The sequence below is a fragment of the Bubalus kerabau genome, chromosome 11 (genome assembly GCF_029407905.1).
Source record: "Bubalus kerabau isolate K-KA32 ecotype Philippines breed swamp buffalo chromosome 11, PCC_UOA_SB_1v2, whole genome shotgun sequence".
Lineage (NCBI taxonomy): Eukaryota > Metazoa > Chordata > Mammalia > Artiodactyla > Bovidae > Bubalus > Bubalus kerabau.
In genome coordinates, this window is record NC_073634.1 from 81,419,603 (window position 1) to 81,440,649 (window position 21,047).

At 37.7% G+C, this 21,047-nt stretch overlaps 1 protein-coding gene across 10 annotated transcripts in view; it reads left to right on the plus strand.

Annotated features, from left to right (window-relative positions):
- The window catches only part of PUM2 (pumilio RNA binding family member 2), a 121,436-nt gene that overhangs the window by 38,259 nt on the left and 62,130 nt on the right, over positions 1-21,047 (plus strand). For 9 of the 10 annotated variants that reach the window (XM_055540861.1, XM_055540856.1, XM_055540862.1 and 6 more), the window contains 4 exons: positions 967-1,154; positions 1,716-1,885; positions 4,864-5,134; positions 5,375-5,468. In XM_055540861.1, coding sequence (XP_055396836.1) covers positions 967-1,154; positions 1,716-1,885; positions 4,864-5,134; positions 5,375-5,468 — 723 coding nt within the window. Of the gene's footprint in view, positions 1-966; positions 1,155-1,715; positions 1,886-4,863; positions 5,135-5,374; positions 5,469-21,047 lie in introns of those variants that run through there. The other variant, XM_055540866.1, reaches the window with a different exon arrangement.

The following is a 21,047-nucleotide window of genomic DNA, read 5'->3' on the forward strand; positions in this document are numbered from 1 at the left end:
AGTGATGAATACTCTTTCTCTTCCCCATAGTATCCTGGATTATTTTTATTGAAGTGCTTTTACTCATACTATGATCGATTCCTGTTAAACCTATAATCTCTTAGAGTACAGGGACTGTTGTGTTCTTAGATGCCACATACATACCACAATGCTTAGCATACTGGTTCAAAATTTTTTTCTGCAAATCTAGGTGAGTCTTGCCTCAAATGTTTTTATGTTTGTATTTGCTTTCAGATCTTAAGTATTGCCTTTTTTATCACAAAATATGTAGAAAAGGTATTTGTACTAGATGGATAATTTTTTTGTTAAAAATAAATGGAAAACTTTTAGACTAGAAGGATTTTTTTTAATTAAAAAAATATTTTTAATCTTTAAAAAAGGAATCTTTTTTAAAAAAACTAAGTGATACTTAGTCTTTACACCAAGAATAGAAAATTCTGTGATATTACTGGCTTTTTTGAATGAACTTAGTCATCTATGTTTATAGCAGTACAGCTGTGTATTCTGAATCTGTCCAGTACATGACTATGAGCCTGAGAAGTGCCTCCGTCAATTTAAGAGGAGTTATTTTTATTTCAGGTTTTATCTCTAAAGCTTTTTGGTTTGAGTTGTTCTGAATTGACAATAGAACTTTTTAATAAGAGGCTTAAAGGCAGTGGAGACTTCAAATTGTTTCTATTGCCAGTGACTTCTGAATTTGATTATTCAGATAGCCTTTTACCTGGTTTTTACCAAATGACTTTCTTAATCTGTATTCTCAAGAAATGTCCAAAGGGCAGTGAGTCTAAACAGATTGAAGATGTTTTTATAAAGATTACAGTAACATTCAAAACAAAACAATATACTGATTTTTCTTTAGTATATTAATTCAGTATGCTGATTTTTCTTTAGTATATTAATTGATGTGAATACATTTTGGTTAGCTTAAAAGTTCAAATTTGTAATTGTTTTCTTTTTTCCAAACAGACCATTCAATGTCCCAGCCTATTATGGTACAGAGAAGATCTGGACAGGGTTTTCATGGAAACAGTGAAGTAAATGCAATATTGTCTCCGCGATCAGAAAGTGGAGGCCTTGGTGTGAGCATGGTAGAATATGTATTAAGTTCTTCTCCTGCTGATAAATTGGATTCTCGATTTAGGAAGGGAACTTTTGTAAGTATTTTGAATGAAGAAATGTTTTTAAGTTGCTAGATGGTTATTCGGTTGTCTTTAAGTCAGTTTCTTATTCTGGCCCTTCCTAGAATTAAAGGTAATTTTATAGCTATTGGTGCTCTTGTTTTCTTCTCCTGGCCCCTTCTTGAAATACATGAAATGGTAGAACCGCTGGGAATATTTATAATCTTAATCATGTTTCCAAAAAAATCATATTAATTTTAAAAGTTTGTAAGATTAAAATTGCTTATTCATGGTAGTACTTGATATGACAGTTAAAAAAACAAAATCATCTTTCATTAAGTAGAATTTTAATTTCACTTGTGGTGTTACTGCTTTTCTAGCACCGCTATAGTTAAGGTTGCCTTAGCCCTTCTGTTATAAATCACTGGTTTGTACTCAATTTTTTTGGCCTTTGATAAATTTCTTGACTACAAAATTAAAATAAGATTCAATGTTTTTATTGTTTACGTGCACTATAGTGTAGTTTTAGATCACCTTGTGGTGCCTTTTTTTGTGTTCTATTAAATATTCAGAATCAAACAGACTCTTTTTCCTCAGGGCACTAGAGATGCTGAAACAGATGGACCTGAGAAAGGAGATCAAAAAGGCAAGGCTTCTCCATTTGAGGAGGACCAAAACAGAGATCTTAAGCAAGGAGATGATGATGATTCTAAAATAAATGGCAGAGGTTTGCCAAATGGAATGGATGCCGATTGCAAAGATTTTAAGTAAGATTTTCACTTTCTCAAGAAGAAAATCATATCTCTTTAGGGATTATTGCTACTAGCTGATATGACTGATTTAGGTATTTTTCCAACTTTGGGTTTTTTTATTTCCCTTTGTACCTTGTATTAATCTGGAAGAAGATTTAAAATTTTTTATAAGGAGTATTTAGTTAATGATTATGTGCCATTTTTTAAAAAGATAAGTCTTCAAAATTCTCTAAAACAATGCATCCCATTAAGTAAAGTTAGAAATTGCTATTACCTTTCTACTAATATGGTAGTCTAAATTTTAACTGTTTTCTCCCTGCTAAAGTTTAGTGAATTTAAGGTTTAATCTGTGATTTTTCTTGGCAAACTCTTTTTGAGTTTGCTCTTCAGCACCTTTCTGTAGAGTTTCCTCTTCCTTCTATCTCTGTATTGTATCCTATTCCCCTTTTCTGAGTTTGTGCTGATACTTAATCATATTCCTGAAATTAGTATGGGAAGAACATATCAGACTTATAAAAATTAGTGTTAAGTTCAGAATTTAAGTTCAGTTGTAGATTTTTTGTTGTCTTTTTATGGCAAGTATTTCTTTTGTTCTAGCCTTTGGACTTAGGCAGTGCACATTCATCTAAATATTAAGGAGTTGTTTCTTCATATACTGAAATATACTTCAGTAATCAGATGCTTTGGGGCCTACACCTGAAAATAGTTGTTTCTTTGCGATATTACGAACCATGAAATACCAGTTAGTTGATAGGTACATGTTTGTGTTATTACCTTTAATTATCGAAAAACAGAGTAACAATACTTCTTAAAAACAGTGCCATTTAAATCTGTTCTAAATGCAAAAAAGCATCCAAAACCAGTAAACCTCTTTTGACAAGAAATAAATTTAATGCCACTCAGTTTGTTTTAGAACCTTATCCTGATTTTGCTCTTCTGCTATTACCTAATCTGTGTTTCAAGGGCATGCATTTAAAACTGAGTTGATTATAAACCCTGCAGAACATACATTTATAATTGAAGTGTTAATACACCGTTAACTATAGCAAGAAAATAGCACCACTCATAGCATAATGACTTTTTCTTTTGAATCCTCTACTTTTTTTTTTTTTTTGCTGTATTAGAGTTGTTTTGTATGAAAGATTATATTTCTCCATATTAATATGAACTTTACATTCAATAGCATTCTAATTCTGTTAAGTTTGTAGTAGGTTTTTTAAATTGCTTATAAAGTATTTCTGATGCAATATTGTCTTCAACAGTATAAAAATATTTCAAAGTAATAGCTGTGGTCATATGGTCACTATGGTAGCACATCATTATTACATACATTAACTGATACATCATCTGTTGGAATAGAACTGAAAGGAATGAAAGAAATATAGCAGGCTTTCGTTTTTTGTTGCTGCTGTTGTTGTTGTAGTATAATTGCTTTACAATGTTGTGTTAGTTTCTGCTATACAATGAAGTAGATCAGTTATATATATATATATACACACACGCACACACATACTTTCTCTCTTGGACCTTTCTCCCACCTCTTTCTTTTTTTTCAATGGACTGACTTAAGATCCTTTCAGTTTTATTTTTTCTTTCCATATATTCTGAATGAAAAGCCTTTGGATTATTCACATGAAAATTTTAATTGTGGATAAAGGGGAAAGGAGTTTGAAATTTCTTCTGATGTTGCAAGGACAGTGGTTAATTTTGAAATAAAATGTAAGTCCACAAACCTGAAGTATCTGGAAAACAATTCTTGTTATTAGTCAATTGCTTTGTGAAATGTTCTGTATGTGTTAGCAGATTTATTCCATGGTAAAGTATCTAAAGGTGGGGCAGTTACATATGGATAACCGTTGACATTGAAACCGGTTATAATAGTCACTACCATTTATTTAACATACTTAGATTTGAATATACTATGAAATGATAGTTCTTCAGAACAAATTTACTTCTTGTGAAGGAAAAGATCTTATATAAATTATTTCCACAGAAGGAAGGAGACTGTTAATAAGGATCAATTATGTCCAGAAATAAAGTGAAAATAGTTTAGACTGCAAAGGATGATGATAAAAAGAGAAGAGTCGGTGCTTAAAATTTAGTGTTAATAAATTTCTTCAGAAAATTAAGACTAATCGGTAGAGAAAGTTGCTCTTTTATATATAGAATTATACTTTTCATTGATGTACATGCTTAACTTTTGATAAATATTCATTTTTATTTATTTTTATTTAAACTGAAACAATTTGGTATGATAAAGATTGTTTTTGGAGAGCTCATAGAGGGTTTTTACAAATAGTCTTTTTGTTTTTGTTATTATAGGACTACAGTGTCACCTCCTCTGTCTCAAGGAAACTGAGACCTGGGTGTTGAAATGATTTACTCAGAATAATGTTTTAGAGTCAGGAGTCAGCTTTCTGTCTTGGTTCACTGCCCTTTTCTTTTGTATTCTGTATTATACAGCCTTCAGTTGTGAAGGCCATATGATGCTTTCTGGCCAGTTTCCCACCCCGCCCCCCCCTGCCCCCGAAGTATTAGGCAAGATGTTAGGACAGCTTATGCTGGTAGACAGGATGGGAGTATGGTGGGTAGGTTTTGGTTTCGAGTCTTCTCATATTTGTTGCATGGTAGTCTGCTGTTCATACCCACTGCTCATTTTGTTTGTGATTTGAAACAAAAGTTTTGAGTACTCTAAGCCTGAATTGTGATACTGGACAATTTCCTTATCTGTAAAATTGAATTACATCTTTATGCTATTAAAATTGGGGACAGTTGTCACTAATAATAATTAAAAAATGAAACCATGTCAGCTTTTAAGTGTAAGCTGGATTAAACAGAAAAAAAAAAGTGATAAAGAGCAATGTTTAGTGACCTAGGGTCCCTAATTTGCCTTTTGTATTTTACCACCATTTGTTTTCCGTGATTTTCCTACTTTCTGATTTCACCTTTTGACATACTTGTTACTTTTACTCATTTCTGTTTTCTTTACATAGTCGTACTCCTGGAAGTCGTCAAGCCTCTCCAACTGAAGTAGTTGAGCGCCTGGGCCCCAATACTAATCCCCCAGAAGGATTGGGGCCTCTTCCTAATCCTACAACTAATAAACCACTTGTTGAAGAATTTTCAAATCCTGAAACTCAGAATCTGGATGCCATGGAACAAGTTGGTCTGGATTCCTTACAGTTTGACTATCCTGGTAATCAGGTACCAATGGACTCTTCAGGAGCTACTGTAGGCCTTTTTGACTACAATTCCCAGCAGCAGGTAAAGAATACTCCTTTAGCAATGTTCCTCTTAGCTAGTAGTAGTATAGCCTGAAGTGCTGTGACATGTTGACATAAATAATAGGGGTATTTTTAAACACTTTAATGTTTTATTGAATAAAATGTCCTTATAGTTAAGAAAGTGATTAAAATATGTATTTGTAATATTCCATTCTTAGCTTTCTAAACAAAAATGAAATGCTATGAGAGTAATCTCTGTATTCAATATTTTTCTTAATAGCTCTTTCAGAGGACTAATGCACTAACAGTTCAGCAGTTAACTGCAGCTCAGCAGCAGCAGTACGCATTAGCCACAGCTCAGCAGCCACATATAGGTGAGTCTTTATAAGTTACCATTTTAATTACAGTGTTAGAAAATCTTGTATTAAAGTGTTTAGATCTTATTTAATGGTGTTATTTCATTACTTCCTGAAACATCTCATTGAGATAAAACAGTAGTAGATTACATGGCAAGAGTAAAGATTAGGAAAGAACAGTTTGGCTTTTACTTGTATTCTTGGTGAAATAAAAATCTGTAACTTGATGAAAGCTGTCAGCACATAAGTTTTTTTTTCTTAGTGTGAAATGGAGAGCATTAAACACTTGGAAATTCAAGCATCGTTTTGGGTGTTCATATCAAGTCAGAGTGTTTGTTTTTAAAATGGGTTGGAAGTAAGAATCCCAAGAAAAATTTTTTTTAATTTTTTCTTCCTTACTTCATTAGGCTATTTAGTCTTTGAGCTTTATAGTAAAGACTATGATGTGAAATACTATGATTACGTATGTCTTACTGGTAGACTTCAGGCATTATTAGTGCCTGTTTTTCTGTTGAGGTTGTTGGTTTTTGTTTTTTTTTTTTAACTTATTTTGAAATAATTACTGATTCACATGAGGTTGCAAGGAGAGTACACAGATTCCCCACCTAGTTTTCCCTAAATGACTACATGTTAACATAATTATAGTATAGTAACACAGCCGTTGGTAAATGTGTGTGTATAGATGTGTGTCGCTTTATCATGTGTATAGATTCGTGGGAACCATTCTTAACACCTAATTTTGGCTGACCTTGATTTATTTCCACTCTCAACATCAGGATGTTTGGAGACCGGGGATGAGATATGCTAAGTTAGTTCTATTCCCTTAACTTTGCATTGTTTTGGGTCAATCCAAGAAGTCTTTCCAGGTCCAAAATTTTATTTTCGGTCTTAATCAAAGGTGACCACATATTTCTAGATGACTTCTAATAGCAGCATGCACTCTGGACCTGTGTTTTTATACTTTTCCCCAGCCATCTTTATCCCTGTATATAGTGCTTCTTCACTCATTGTTAGAAACATTGATTCCTGTCTACTCGTGGGCTATTACAACACTTTTTATTTCTTGACACTTCATCGTATGATTTATATGTTGTAGGCTGGGATACCCATTATTGCTCTTCCTTTTGGTAGTTTAAAATTTTCAGCTCTTGCCTTTTCTTTCATATGAGCTTTAAAATCCTCTTATTTACTTCCATATGCATGTGTGCTTAGTGTTTGACTCTTTGTGATCCCGTGGACTGTAGCCCACCAGGCTCCTCTGTCCACGTAATTCTTCAGGCAAGAATACTGGAGTGGGTTGCCATTTCCTCCTCCAGGGTATCATCCCGACCCAGGGGTCAAACCTATGTCTCCTACATTGGCAGGTAGATTTTTTACCACTGAACCATCTGGGAAGCCCCTGTTTACTTTCAGACCATGTTAAAATCTTAAATTAAGTTATGAAAATTAACATCTTTATGACAGTAAGTATTCTTCCAGAACCTAATGTGTCTTTAATGTTGTTGAAGTTGCTTTTGTGGTGTTTATGAGTGCTTTAAAGTTTTTCTCATATAAGTTTGCATATTTTTCAATAGGTTTGTTCTTTGGTATTTTATCTTTTGCTATCATTGCAAATGTCTTCCTGTCTTTCATTGTATCTTTAAACTGGTATCTGTGAAAGCTCTTGATTCAGTTCAGCTCAGTTCAGTTCAGTCGCTCAGTCGTGTCCCACTCTTTGTGACCCCATAAATTGCAGCACACCAGGCCTCCCTGTCCATCACCAACTCCCAGAGTTCACCCAAACTCATGTCCATCAAGTCAGTGATGACATCCAGCCATCTCATCCTCTGTCGTCCCCTTCTCCTCCTGCCTCCAATCCCTCCCAGCATCAGAGTCTTTTCCAATGAGTCAGCTCTTCGCATGAGGTGGCCAAAATATTGGAATTTCAGCTTTAGCATCATTTCTTCCAAAGAACACCCAGGACTGATCTCCTTTAGAATGGACTGGTTGGATCTCATTGCAGTCCAAGGGACTCTCAAGAGTCTTCTCCAACACCACAGTTCAAAAGCATCAATTCTTCGGTGCTCAGCTTCCTTCACAGTCCAACTCTCACATCCATACATGACCGCTGGAAAAACCATAGCCTTGACTAGACGGACCTTCGTTGGCAAAGGAATGTCTCTGCTTTTGAATATGCTATCTATGTTGGTCATAACTTTTCTTCCAAGGAGGAAGCATCTTTTAATTTCATGGCTGCAGTCACCATCTGCAGTGATTTTGGAGCCCCCAAAAATAAAGTCTGACACTGTTACCACTGTTTCCCCATCTATTTGCTATGAAGTGATGGGACCAGATGCCATGATCTTAGTTTTCTGAATGTTGAACTTTAAGCCAGCTTTTTCACTCTCCTCTTTCACTTTCATCAAGAGGCTTTTTAGTTCCTCTTTACTTTCTGCCATAAGGGTGGTGTCATCTGCATATCTGAGGTTATTGATATTTCTCCTGGTAATCTTGATTCCAGCTTGTGCTTCTTCCAGCCCAGCGTTTCTCCTGATGTACTCTGCATATAAGTTAAATAAGCAGGGTGACAATATGCAGCCTTGACATGCTCCTTTTCCTATTTTGAACCAGTCTGTTGTTCCATGTCCAGTTCTAACTGTTGCTTCCTCACCTGCATATAGGTTTCATAAGAGGCAGATCAGGTGGTCTGGTATTCCCATCTCTTTCAGAATTTTCCACAGTTTATTGTGATCCAGAGTCAAAGGCTTTGGCTTAGTCAATTAAGCAGAAATAGATGTTTTTCTGGAACTCTCTTGCTTTTTCCATGATCCAGCGGATGTTGGCAATTTGATCTCTGGTTCTTCTACCTTTTCTAAAACCAGCTTGAACATCTGGGAGTTCACAGTTCACATATTGCTGAAGCCTGGCTTGGAGAATTTTGAGCATTATTTTACTAGCGTGTGAGATGAGTGCAATTTTGCAGTAGTTTGAGCATTCTTTGGCATTGCCTTTCTTTGGGATTGGAATGAAAACTGACCTTTTCCAGTCCTGTGGTCACTGCTGAGTTTTCCAAATTTGCTGGCATATTGAGTGCAGCACTTTCACAGCATCATCTTTCAGGATTTGAAATAGCTCAACTGGAATTCCATCACCTCCACCAGTAACGCTGAAGAAGCTGAAGTTGAACAGTTCTATGAAGACCTACAAGACCTTTTAGAACTCACACCCACAGAAGGTGTCCTTTTCATTATAGGGGACTGGAATGCAAAGTAGGAAGTCAAGAAACACCTGGGGTAACAGGCAAATTTGGCCTTGGAATACGGAATGAAGCAGGGCAAAGGTTAATAGAATTTTGCCAAGAGAACACACTAGTCATAGCAAACACCCTCTTCCAACAACACAAGAGAAGACTCTACACATGGACATCATCAGATGGTCAACACCAGAATCAGATTGATTATATTCTTTGTGGCCAAAGATGGAGACGCTCTATACAGTCAGCAAAAACAAGACCAGGAGCTGACTGTGGCTCAGATCATGAACTCCTTATTGCCAAATTCAGACTTAAATTGAAGAAAGTAGGGAAAACCACTAGACCATTCAGCTATGACCTAAATCAGATTCCTAATGATTATACAGTGGAAGTGAGAAATAGATTTAAGGGACTAGATCCGATAGATAGAATGCCTGATGAACTATGGTCGGGGGTTCGTGACATTATACAGGAGACAGGGATCAAGACCATCCCCATGGAAAAGAAATGCAAAAAAGCAAAATGGCTGTCTGGGGAGGCCTTACAAATAGCTGTGAAAAGAAGAGAAGCGAAAAGCAAAGGAGAAAAGGAAAGACATAAGTATCTGAATGCAGAGTTCCAAAGAATAACAAGAGATAAGAAAGCCTTCCTCAGCAATCAATGCAAAGAAATAGAGGAAAACAACAGAATGGGAAAGACTAGAGATCTCTTCAAGAAAATTATAGAGATACCAAGGGAACATTTCATGCAAAGATGGGCTCGATAAAGGACAGAAATGGTATGGACCTAACAGAATCAGAAGATATTAAGAAGAGGTGGCAAGAATACACAGAAGAACTGTACAAAAAAGGTCTTCATGACTCAGATAATCACGATGGTGTGATCACTCACCTAGTGCCAGACATCCTGGAATGGGAAGTCAAGTGAGCCTTACAAGGCATCACTATGAACAAAGCTCTTGATTAATGTTTGTTAATTTTATTAATGCTGTTTTCTAATAATTGAATCATTCCTGTGCTCTTAGAATTTAAAGTAATTCTATATATATATTGAGCTCTTTTAATTTGCTAATGTTTTATTTAGGATTTTTATCAACATACAAATGAATTTAGCCTGTGTGTTTGTATGCGTTTTTTGGTTAGATTTTGATATCAGTATACTTGCTTTCTAAAAATAGTTTAAAAGTGTTTATTTTTTTAATGCCTTGGAGTATTTTCAATTACATTTGACCTTATAAAAGATTTGGCATAAGTTAGAACTTCTTTGTGAAACCAGGGAAAGTATGCAAATAAATCTGAAAACTTGAATAGAATGGAAATTTCTAAGAAAGCATAACTTACCAAAATGGATCCCATCTTTGTTCCATTGTTAAATAGAGACAAGTTGATCATTAGTCTTTTTATCCAGGTTTGCTGAGTCATCTCTTAGCTAGCTGATAGTTATTTAGATTCAGTTCAGTTCAGTTGCTCAGTCGTGTCCGACTCTTTTCAACCCCATGGACTGCAGCACCCAGGTCTCCCTGTCCATCACCAACTCCCGGAGTTTACTCAGACTCATGTCCATTGAGTTGGTGATGCTCTCCAACCATCTCATCCTCTGTCATCCCCTTCTCCTCCTGCCTTCAGTCTTTCCCAGCATCAGTGTCTTGTTCCAGTGAGTCAGTTCTTCGCATCAGGTGGCCAAAGTATTGGAACTTGAGCTTCAGCATCAGTCCTTCCAATGATTATTCGGGACTGATTTCCTTTAGGATTGGCTGGTTTGATCTCCCTGCAGTCCAAGGCACTCTCAAGAGTCTTCTCCAACTCCACAGTTCAAAAGCATCAATTCTTCTGCACTCAGCTTTCTCTATAGTCCATTCTGTTGTTTTGAGATTGCATCCAGGTACTGCATTTCAGACTCTTGTTGTTGACTATGATGACTACTCCATTTCTTCCAAGGTATTTTGGCCCACAGTAGTAGATATAATGGTCATCTGAGTTAAATTCACCCATTCCAGTCCATTTTAGTTCACTGATTCCTAAATTGTCTATGTTCACTCTTACCATCTCCTGTTTGACTACTTCCAATTTACCTTGATTCATGGCCCTAACATTCCAGGTTCCTATGCAGTATTACTCTTTACAGCATCGGACTTTACTTCCATCACCAGTCACATCCACAACTAGGTATTGTTTTTGTTTTGGCTCCGTCTCTTCATTGTTTCTGTAGTTATTTTGCCACTGGATCTCCACTAGCATATTGGGCACCTACTGACCTGGGGAGTTCATCTTTCATTGTCCTCTTTTTGCCTTTTCATACTGTTCATGGGGTTCTCAAGGCAAGAATACTGAAGTGGTTTGCCATTCCCTTCTCCAGTGGACCATGTTTTGTCAGAACTCTCTACCATGACATTGTACCAATAGAAATATGTGCTCCATAGAATTTAAAATTTTATAGTAGCCACATTTTGAAAAGTAAAAAGAAGTATGTGCAATTAGTTTGAATAATATTTTATTTATCCCATTATATTGAAAATATCTCAAATGTAGTCAATATAAAACTTAGTAATAAATTCTTTTTTTTATATAGGGTTTGCAATTAGGTGTGCATATTCCCACTTGCAGCAAATCTCAGTTTAGACTAGTCTCATTGTAAATGTTCAGTAGCTATATATGGTAGTAACTACCATAGCAGATGGTGCATGTTCTAGAATGAAGGTTGACAAACTTTTTTCCATGAAGTTCCAGATAGCAAATATTTTAAATTTTACATGCCATATGTTTTCTGTCACAACTACTCGACCTTCCTCTTATAGAACAAAGCAGTCATAGACAGTACATAAATGAGTACAACTGTTTTCCTTCAACTTTACTGTGGGCACTGTTACTTGAATTTTGTATAATTTTCAATTGTTACAAATTACTATTTTCAACCATTTAAAAATATTTAAATCATTTTTAGCTAATTTATACAAAAATAGGTAGTAGGCTAAAACTTGGCCCATGGGCTCGACCAGAAAGATGTGATAGATATAGTGTATTTTATGTTTTAAAAAAAGAGGGAGAGAAAGAGAAAAGAAAAAGATGGGGTTGTTTTGATGGCTGGGGTCTATAGGGTAGGAAATTGAGATGTGATCCATAGGAGTAAACTGGAAATAAACTATGAGGCCTGCAGAGGGCTGCAAGAGGATAAATAAAATGGCCTGCTTATCCCAGGACTGGGGTTGAGGGGGTTAGATGCCCAAACCACTAATAAAGACTTGATTTGGAGACTTCACCCTACAGTGTGTATTTGTCAATTGGGATGAATAAATGTAAGAGAATCTCTCATGTAAGATAGTATCTAAAACAGAAATTACAATGCAGACAACAAAGAGTAGTCATATAATAGAGTTTATACCCATGATGTAGAAATAAGAGAACTTTAAAGTTCTGAAAAGAATTTTTAAATGTTTTTTTTAGAATATTAAGAGATAAAGGACATAAGTCATCAAGTTCAGAGGTCTTAAAATATCAAAATGATGTGAAAACAAACCATTTCAGAACCTTGTAAATAAAAACACATGGGGGGAGGCGGTCCTAAGATGGCAGAGAAATAGGACGGGGAGACTACTTTCTCCCCTACAAATTCATCAAAAGAACATTTGAGCGCTGAGTAAATTCCACAAAACAACTTCTGAATGGCGGCAGAAAACATCAGGCACCCATAAAAGCAGCCCATTGTCTTCGAAAGGAGGTAGGAAAAAATATAAAAGATAAAAAGAGAGACAAAAGAGGTAGGGACGGAGCTTCGTCCCGGGAAGGGAGTCTTAAAAAAAGACATGTCCAAACATCAGGAAACACTCTCACTGCTGAGTCTGTGATGAGCCTTGGAACCACAGAGGGCAACATAACCGGGAGGAAAAATAAATAAATAATTAAAACCCACAGATTACCTGCCCAACGGTAACTCTCCCAGCAGAGAAGCAGCATAGACGCCTGCACCTGCCACTAGCAAGTGCGGGCTGGGCAGGGAGGCGCAGCTGCATTGCCTAGAGTAAGGACCCGGCCTGAATGCCGAGGGCAATCTGAGGGAACTAACTTGGGGTAGCAAACCAGACTGTGGCATAGCTACCAGGAGAAAAGCCCTAACCTAAGACACTGCCAGGCCTGCTCACAGAACAAAGGACGGACAAGAGCTATGCGAAAAGCCCTAACCTAAGACACCAGCAGGCCCACTCACAGAACAAAGGACTGAGCAGAGCTAGCTGGCTGCAGACCATTCCCCTCCGGTGACAGGCAGCCAGAGCCAGAAGGAGGCAATCGTGGCCCTAGAGAGGCATTATCTACCAAACTGGAAGCAGGCTTTGTTGCTAACCAAGACTTCTTGGGATTCTGGATGGCCAGCATTCTCCTGAGTAAGTGCTCTGGTTGTACACCCAAAAAACCGAGCGGCAGGGATGGGGGAGGCAATAAGTTGCAGCTACCGCGCTCGCCAAACACCTGGTCACCTGAGCAGCTTGGACCTGGGAAGGGCACAAAATGCAGGCCCACCAAGTCAGCACCTCTGAGGACTTCCTGAGTGCCTGAACCTGAGCGGCTTAGACCTGGGAGGTGCATGCAGCCCAGGGCCAGCCTCAGACAGTCCCCAGCAGAGGTTGAGCCCAAGTAGTATAGACAGGGAAAGCACACACTCTGTGAGCGGCGGCAAACCCAATGTGGCTGAGTCACTGCGAGCACACGCCAGTGTTGTTTGCAGTGTTCCTCCCTCCCCACAGCATGACTGAACAAGTGAGCCTAAAAAAGTGTCCGCCATCACCCCCTTGTGTCAGGGCGGAAATTAGACACTGAAGAGACCAGCAAACAGAAGAAGCTAAAACAGAGGGAACGTCCTTGGAAGTGACAGGTGCAATAGATTAAAACCCTGTAGTTAGCACCTACTACATAGGAAGGGGCCTATAGATCTTGAGAAATATAAGCCGGATCCAGGAATTATCCGAAAGTGAACTGACCATACACTGCCTACAACACCACCAGAGAAAGTCCTAAATATATTTTTACTATCATTCCTTAATTTTTTTTTAATTTTAAGTCCTCTATTACTCCTTTAATTTTCATTTTTATAACCTATTACTTTGCAAAAAAAAAAAAAAGACCCTATTTCTTAAAGCAAACTTCATATATATATATATATATATATATATTTTATAATCTTTGTGACTTTTTTTTCCCTTTAATATCATATTTTTGAAAATCCAGCCTCTACTCTAGATTTTTAATCTTTACTTTTTGGTATTTGTTATCAATTTTGTACCTTTAAGAACCCAATCTTCAATACCCATTTTTACTTGGGAGTGAGATTACTGGCTTGACTGCTCTCTCCACCAGGTTGCCTCTATTTCCTCCCTCTCCCCTTCTCTTCTCTACCCAACTCTGTGAATCTCTTTGTATGTTCCTGACGGTGGAGAACACTTAGGGAACTGACTACCGGCTGGATCTGTCTCTCTCCTTTTGATTCCCCCGTTTATCCTCCTGGCCACCTCTGTCTCCTTTCTCCCTCTTCTCTTCTCTGTATAACTCCGTGAACATCTCTGAGTGGTCCAGACTGTGGAGCACACATAAGGAAGTGATTACTGGCTAGCTTGCTCTCTCTTTTGATTTCACCTCATCTCATCCTGGTCACCTCTATCTCCCTCCTCCCTCTTCTCCATGTAACTCTGTGAACCTCTCTGGGTGTCCCTCATTGTGGAGAAACTTTTCATCTTTAACCTAGATGTTTTATCAGCGGTGCTGTATAGATGGAGAAGTCTTGAGGCTACTGTGAAAATAAGACTGAAAACCAGAAGCAGGAGGCTTAAGTCCAAATCCTGAGAAGACCAGAGAACTCCAGACTCCAGGGAACATTAATCGAGAGGAGCTCATCAAATGCCTCCATAACTACACTGAAACCAAGGAGCACCCAAGGGCCAGCAAGTTCCAGAGCAAGACATACCACGCAAATTCTCCACCAACACAGGAACATAGCCCTGAGCTTCAATATACAGGTTGCCCAAAGTCACTCCAAACCCATTGACATCTCATAACTCATTACTGGACGCTTCATTGCACTCCAGAGAGAAGAAATCCAGCTCCACCTACCAGAACACTGACACAAGCTTCCCTAACCAGGAAACCTTGACATGCCACCCACAGTGAGGAAGCTCCACAATAAAGAGAACTTCACAAACTGCCAGAATACACAAAGGCCACACCAAACACAGCAATATAAACAAAAGGAAGAGACAGAGGAATACCCACCAGGTAAAGGAACAGGATAAATGCCCACCAAACCAAACAAAAGAGGAAGAGATAGGGAATCTACCTGATAAAGAATTCCGAATAATGATAGTGAAAATGATCCAAAATCTTGAAAACAAAATGGAATCATAGATAAATAGCCTGGAGACAATGATTGAGAAGATGCAAGAAAGGTTTAACAAGGACCTAGACAAAATAAAAAAGAGTCAGTATATAATGAATAATGCAATAAATGATATCAAAAACACTCTGGAGGGAACCAACAGTAGAATAACAGAGGCAGAAGATAGGATTAGTGAGGTAGAAGATAGAATGGTAGAAATAAATGAATCAGAGAGGAAAAAAGGAAAAGAAATGAGGACAATCTCAGAGACCTCTGGGACAATGTTAACGCCCCAACATTCCAATCATAGGAGTCCCAGAAGAAGAAAACAAAAAGAAAGACCATGAGAAAATACTTGAGGAGATAATAGTTGAAAACTTCCCTAAAATGGGGAAGGAAATAATCACCCAAGTCCAAGAAACCCAGAGAGTCCCAAACAGGATAAACCCAAGGCGAAACACCCCAAGACACATATTAATCAAATTAACAAAGATCAAATATCAAACATATTAAAAGCAGCAAGGGAAAAACAACAAATCACACACACGGGGATTCCCATAAGGATAACAGCTGATCTTTCAATAGAAACTCTTCAAGCCAGGAGGGAATGGCAGAACATACTTAAAGTGATGAAAGAAAATAACCTACAGCCCAGATTACTGTACCCAGCAAGGATCGCATTCAAATATGAAGGAGAAATCAAAAGCTTTACATACAAGCAAAAGCTGAGAGACTTCAGCACCACCAAACCAGCTCTCCAACAAATGCTAAAGGATCTTCTCTAGATAGGAAACACAAAAAGGGTGTATAAACTCAAACCCAAAACAATTAAGTAAATGGCAACGGGATCATACTTACCAATAATCACCTTAAACGTAAATGAGTTTAATGCCCCAACCAAAAGACAAAGACTGGCTGAATGGATACAAAAACAAAACCCCTATATATGTTCTCTACAAGAGACCCACTTCAAAACAAGGGACACGTACAGACTGAAAGTGAAGGGCTGGAAAAAGATATTCTGCACAAATAGAGACCAAAAGCAGGAGTAGCAATACTCATATCAGATAAAATAGACTTTAAAACAAAGGCTGTGAAAAGAGACAAAGAAGGACACTACATAATGATCAAAGGATCAACCCAAGAAGAAGATATAACAATTATAAATGCACCCAACATAGGAGCACCGCAGTATGTAAGACAAATGCTAACAGGTATGAAAGAGGAAGTTAACAATAACACAGTAATAGTGGGAGACTTTAATACCCCACTCACACCTATGGATAGATCAACTAAACAGAAAATTAACAAGGAAACACAAACTATATACAATAGACCAGTTAGACCTAATTGATATCTATAGGACATTTCACCCCAAAACAGTGAATTTCACCTTTTTCTCAAGCACACACAGAACCTTCTCCAGGATCGATCACATCCTGGGCCATAAATCTAGCCTTGGTAAATTCAAAAAAACTGAAATCATTGCAAGCATCGTTTCTGACCACAATGCAGTAAGATTAGATCTCAATTACAGGAGAAAAACTTAAAAATTCCAATATATGGAAGCTGAACAACACGCTGCTCAGTAACCAACAAATCAGAAGAAATCAAAATATGCATAGAAACGAATGAAAATGAAAACACAACAACCCCAAGCCTGTGGGACACTGTAAAAGCAGTGCTAAGAAGAAGGTACATAGCAATACAGGCATACCTCAAGAAACAAGAAAAAAGTCAAATAAATAACCTAACTCTACACTTAAAGCAACTAGAAAAGGAAGAAATGAAGAACCCCAGGATTAGAAGGAAAGAAATCTTAAAAATTAGGGCAGAAATAAATGCAAAAGAAACAAAAGAGACCATAGCAAAAATCAACAAAGCCAAAAGCTGGTTCTTGAGAGGATAAATAAAATTGACATATCATTAGCCAGACTCATCAAGAAACAAAGGGAGAAAAATCAAATCAATGGAGAGATCACAGCAGACAACACAGAAATACAAAGGATCATAAGAGACTACTATCAGCAATTATATGCCAATAAAATGGACAACTTGGAAGAAATGGACAAATTCTTGGAAAAGTACAACTTTCCAAAACTGAACCAGGAAGAAATAGAAAATCTTAACAGACCCATCACAAGCATCGAAATCGAAACTGTAATCAGAAATCTTTGAGCAAACAAAAGCCCAGATCCAGACGGCTTCACAGCTGAATCTACCAAAAATTTAGAGAACAGCTAACACCTATCCTACTCAAACTCTTCCAGAAAATTGGAGAGGAAGGTAAACTTCCAAACTCATTCTATGAGGCCACCATCACCCTAATACCAAAACCTGACAAAGATCCCACAAAAAAAGAAAACTACAGGCCAATATCACTGATGAACATAGATGCAAAAATCCTTAACAAAATTCTAGCAATCAGAATCCAACAACACATTAAAAAGATCATACACCATGACCAAGTGGGCTTTATCCCAGGGTGCAAGGATTCCTCAATATCCACAAATCAATCAATGTAATACATCACATTAACAAATTGAAAAATAAAAGCCATATGATTATCTCAATAGATGCAGAGAAAGCCTTAGGCAAATTTCAACATCCATTTATGATAAACAAACAAACAAACCCAGAAAGCAGGAATAGAAGGAACATACCTCAACATAATAAAAGCTATATATGACAAACCCACAGCAAACATTATCCTCAATGGTGAAAAATTGAAAGCATTTCCCCTAAAGTCAGGAACAAGACAGGGGTGCCCACTCTCACCACTACTATTCAACATAGTTTTGGAAGTTTTGGCCACGGCAATCAGCAGAAAAAGAAATAAAAGGAATCCAAATTTGAAAAGAAGTAAAACTCTCACTGTTTGCAGATGACATGGTCCTCTACATAGAAAACCTTAAAAACTCCTCCAGAAAATTACTAGAGCTAATCAATGACTATAGTATAGTAAAGTTGCAGGATATAAAATCAACACACAGAAATCCCTTGCATTCCTATACACTAATAATGAGAAAATAGAGAAGTTAAGGAAACAATTCCATTCACCATTGTAATGAAAAGAATAAAATACTTAGGAATATATCTACCTAAAGAAACAAAAGACCTGTATATAGAAAACTATAAAACACTGGTGAAAGAAATCAAAGAGGACACTAATAGATGGAGAAATATACCATGTTCATGGATCGGAAGAATCAATATAATGAAAATGAGTATACAACCCAAAGCAATCTATAGATTCAATGCAATCCCTATCAAGCTACCAATGGTATTTTTCACAGAACTAGAACAAATAATTTCACAATTTGTATGGAAATACAAAAAACCTCAAATAGCCAAAGCAATCAAGAAAAAAGAATGGAACTGGAGGAATCAACCTGCCTGACTTCAGGCTCTACTACAAAGCCACAGTCATCAAGACAGTATGGTACTGGCACAAAGACAGAAATACAGATCAGTGGAACAAAATAGAAAGACCAGAGATAAATCCATGCACCTATGGATGCCTTATCTTTGACAAAGGAGGCAAGAATATACAGTGGATTAAAGACAATCTCTTTAACAAGTGGTGCTGGGAAATCTGGTCAACCACTTGTAAAAGAATGAAACTAGAACACTTTCTAACACCATACACAAAAATAAACTCAAAATGGATTAAAGATCTCAACGTAAGACCAGAAACTATAAAACTCCTAGAGGAGAACATAGGCAAAACACTCTCCAACATAAATCACAGCTGGATCCTCTATGACCCACCTCCCAGAATACTGGAAATAAAAGCAAAAATAAACAAATGGGACCTAATTAAAATTAAAAGCTTCTGCACAACAAAGGAAACTATAAGCAAGGTGAAAAGACAGCCTTCAGAGTGGGAGAAAATAATAGCAAATAAAGCAACTGACAAAGAATTAATCTCAAAAATATACAGGCAACTCCTGCAGCTCAATTCCAGAAAAATGGACAACCCAATCAAAAAATGGGCCAAATAACTAAACAGACATTTCTCCAAAGAAGATGTACAGATGGCTAACAAACACATGAAAAGATGCTCAACATCACTCATTATCAGAGAAATGGAAATCAAAACCACAATGAGGGACCATTTGACACCAGTCAGAATGGCTGCTATCCAAAAGTCTACAAGCAATAAATGCTGGAGAGGGTATGGAGAAAAGGGAACCTTCTTACACTGTTGGTGGGAATGCAAACTAATACAGCCACTATAGAGAACAGTATGGAGATTCCTTAAAAAACTGGAAATAGAACTACCGTACAACCCAGCAATCCCACTGCTCAGCATACACACCGAGGAAACCAGAATTGAAAGAAAGACATGTACCCTAATGTTCATTGCAGCACTGTTTATAATAGCCGGGACATGGAAGCAACCTAGATGTCCATCAGCAGATAAATGGATGAGAAAGCTGTGGTACATATACACAATGGATTATTGCTCAGCCATTAAAAAGAATACATTTGAATCAGTTCTAATGAGGTGGATGAAATTGGAGCCTATTATACAGAGTGAAGTAAGCCAGAAAGAAAAACACCAATACAGTATGCTGCTGCTGCTAAGTCGCTTCAGTCGTGTCGCATTCCAATATAGTATACTAACACATACATATGGAATTTAGAAAGATGGTAACGATAACCCTGTTTGCGAGACAGCAGAAGAGACACAGATGTATAGAACAGTCTTTTGGACTCTGTGGGAAAGGGAGAGGGTGGGATGATTTGGGAGAATGGCATTGAAACATGTATAATATCATATGTGAAATGAATCACCAGTCCAGGTTTGATGCATGATACAGGATGCTCGGGGCTGGTGCACTGGGATGACCCAGACGGATGGTATAGGGAGGGAGGTGGGGGGGGAGGGTGGGTTCAGGATGGGGAGCACATGTATACCCGTGGCAGATTCAACACGTGTACACCCTTGGTTGATGTATGGCAAAACCAATGCAATATTGTAAAGTAATTAGCCTCCAATTAAAATAAATAAATTTATATTAAAAACAAAACACACATGGGGTGGACTGCATAATTAACTAGCTATCATCTAGGAGGAAATAGACCAGAAGATAAAACTTAGGAAATCTCTCAGAACACTGAAAAGTTACACGTAGTAATCAGGATGTGGGATGGAGTAAGGCATAACTAAACTAGTGCAAGGCTTTTTCTGAAGGCTTGAATAAATGGGTACATATGCCCTTTGGGAGAAACTTAATACCTTAAAGATGTCAGATCAGATCAGATCAGTCGCTCAGTCGTGTCCGACTCTTTGTGACCCCATGAACTGCAGCATACCAGGCCTCCCTGTCCATCACCAACTCCTGGAGTTCACCCAGACTCACGTCCATCGAGTCAGTGATGCCATCCAGCCATCTCATCCTCTGTTGTCCCCTTCTTCTCCTGTCCCCAATCCCTCCCAGCATCAGAGTCTTTTCCAATGAGTCAACTCTTCCCGTGAGGTGGCCAGAGTACTGGAGTTTCAGCTTTAGCATCATTCCTTCCAAAGAAATCCCAGGGCTGATCTCCTTCAGAATGGACTGGTTGGATCTCCTTGCAGTCCAAGGGACTCTCAAGAGTCTTCTCCAACACCACAGTTCAAAAGCATTAATTCTTCGGTGCTCAGCCTTCTTCACAGTCCAACTCTCACATCCATACATGACCACAGGAAAAACCATAGCCTTGACTAGATGAACCTTTGTTGGCAAAGTAATGTCTCTGCTTTTGAATATGCTATCTAGGGTGGTCATAACTTTCCTTCCAAGGAGTAAGCGTCTTTTAATTTCATGGCTGCAGTCACCATCTGTAGTGATTTTGAAGCCCAGAAAAATAAAGTCTGACACTGTTTCCACTGTTTCCCCCATCTATTACCCATGAAGTGATGGGACCGGATGCCATGATCTTAGTTTTCTGAATGTTGAGCTTCAAGCCAGCTTTTTCACTCTCCACTTTCGCTTTCATCAAGAGGCTTTTGAGTTCCTCTT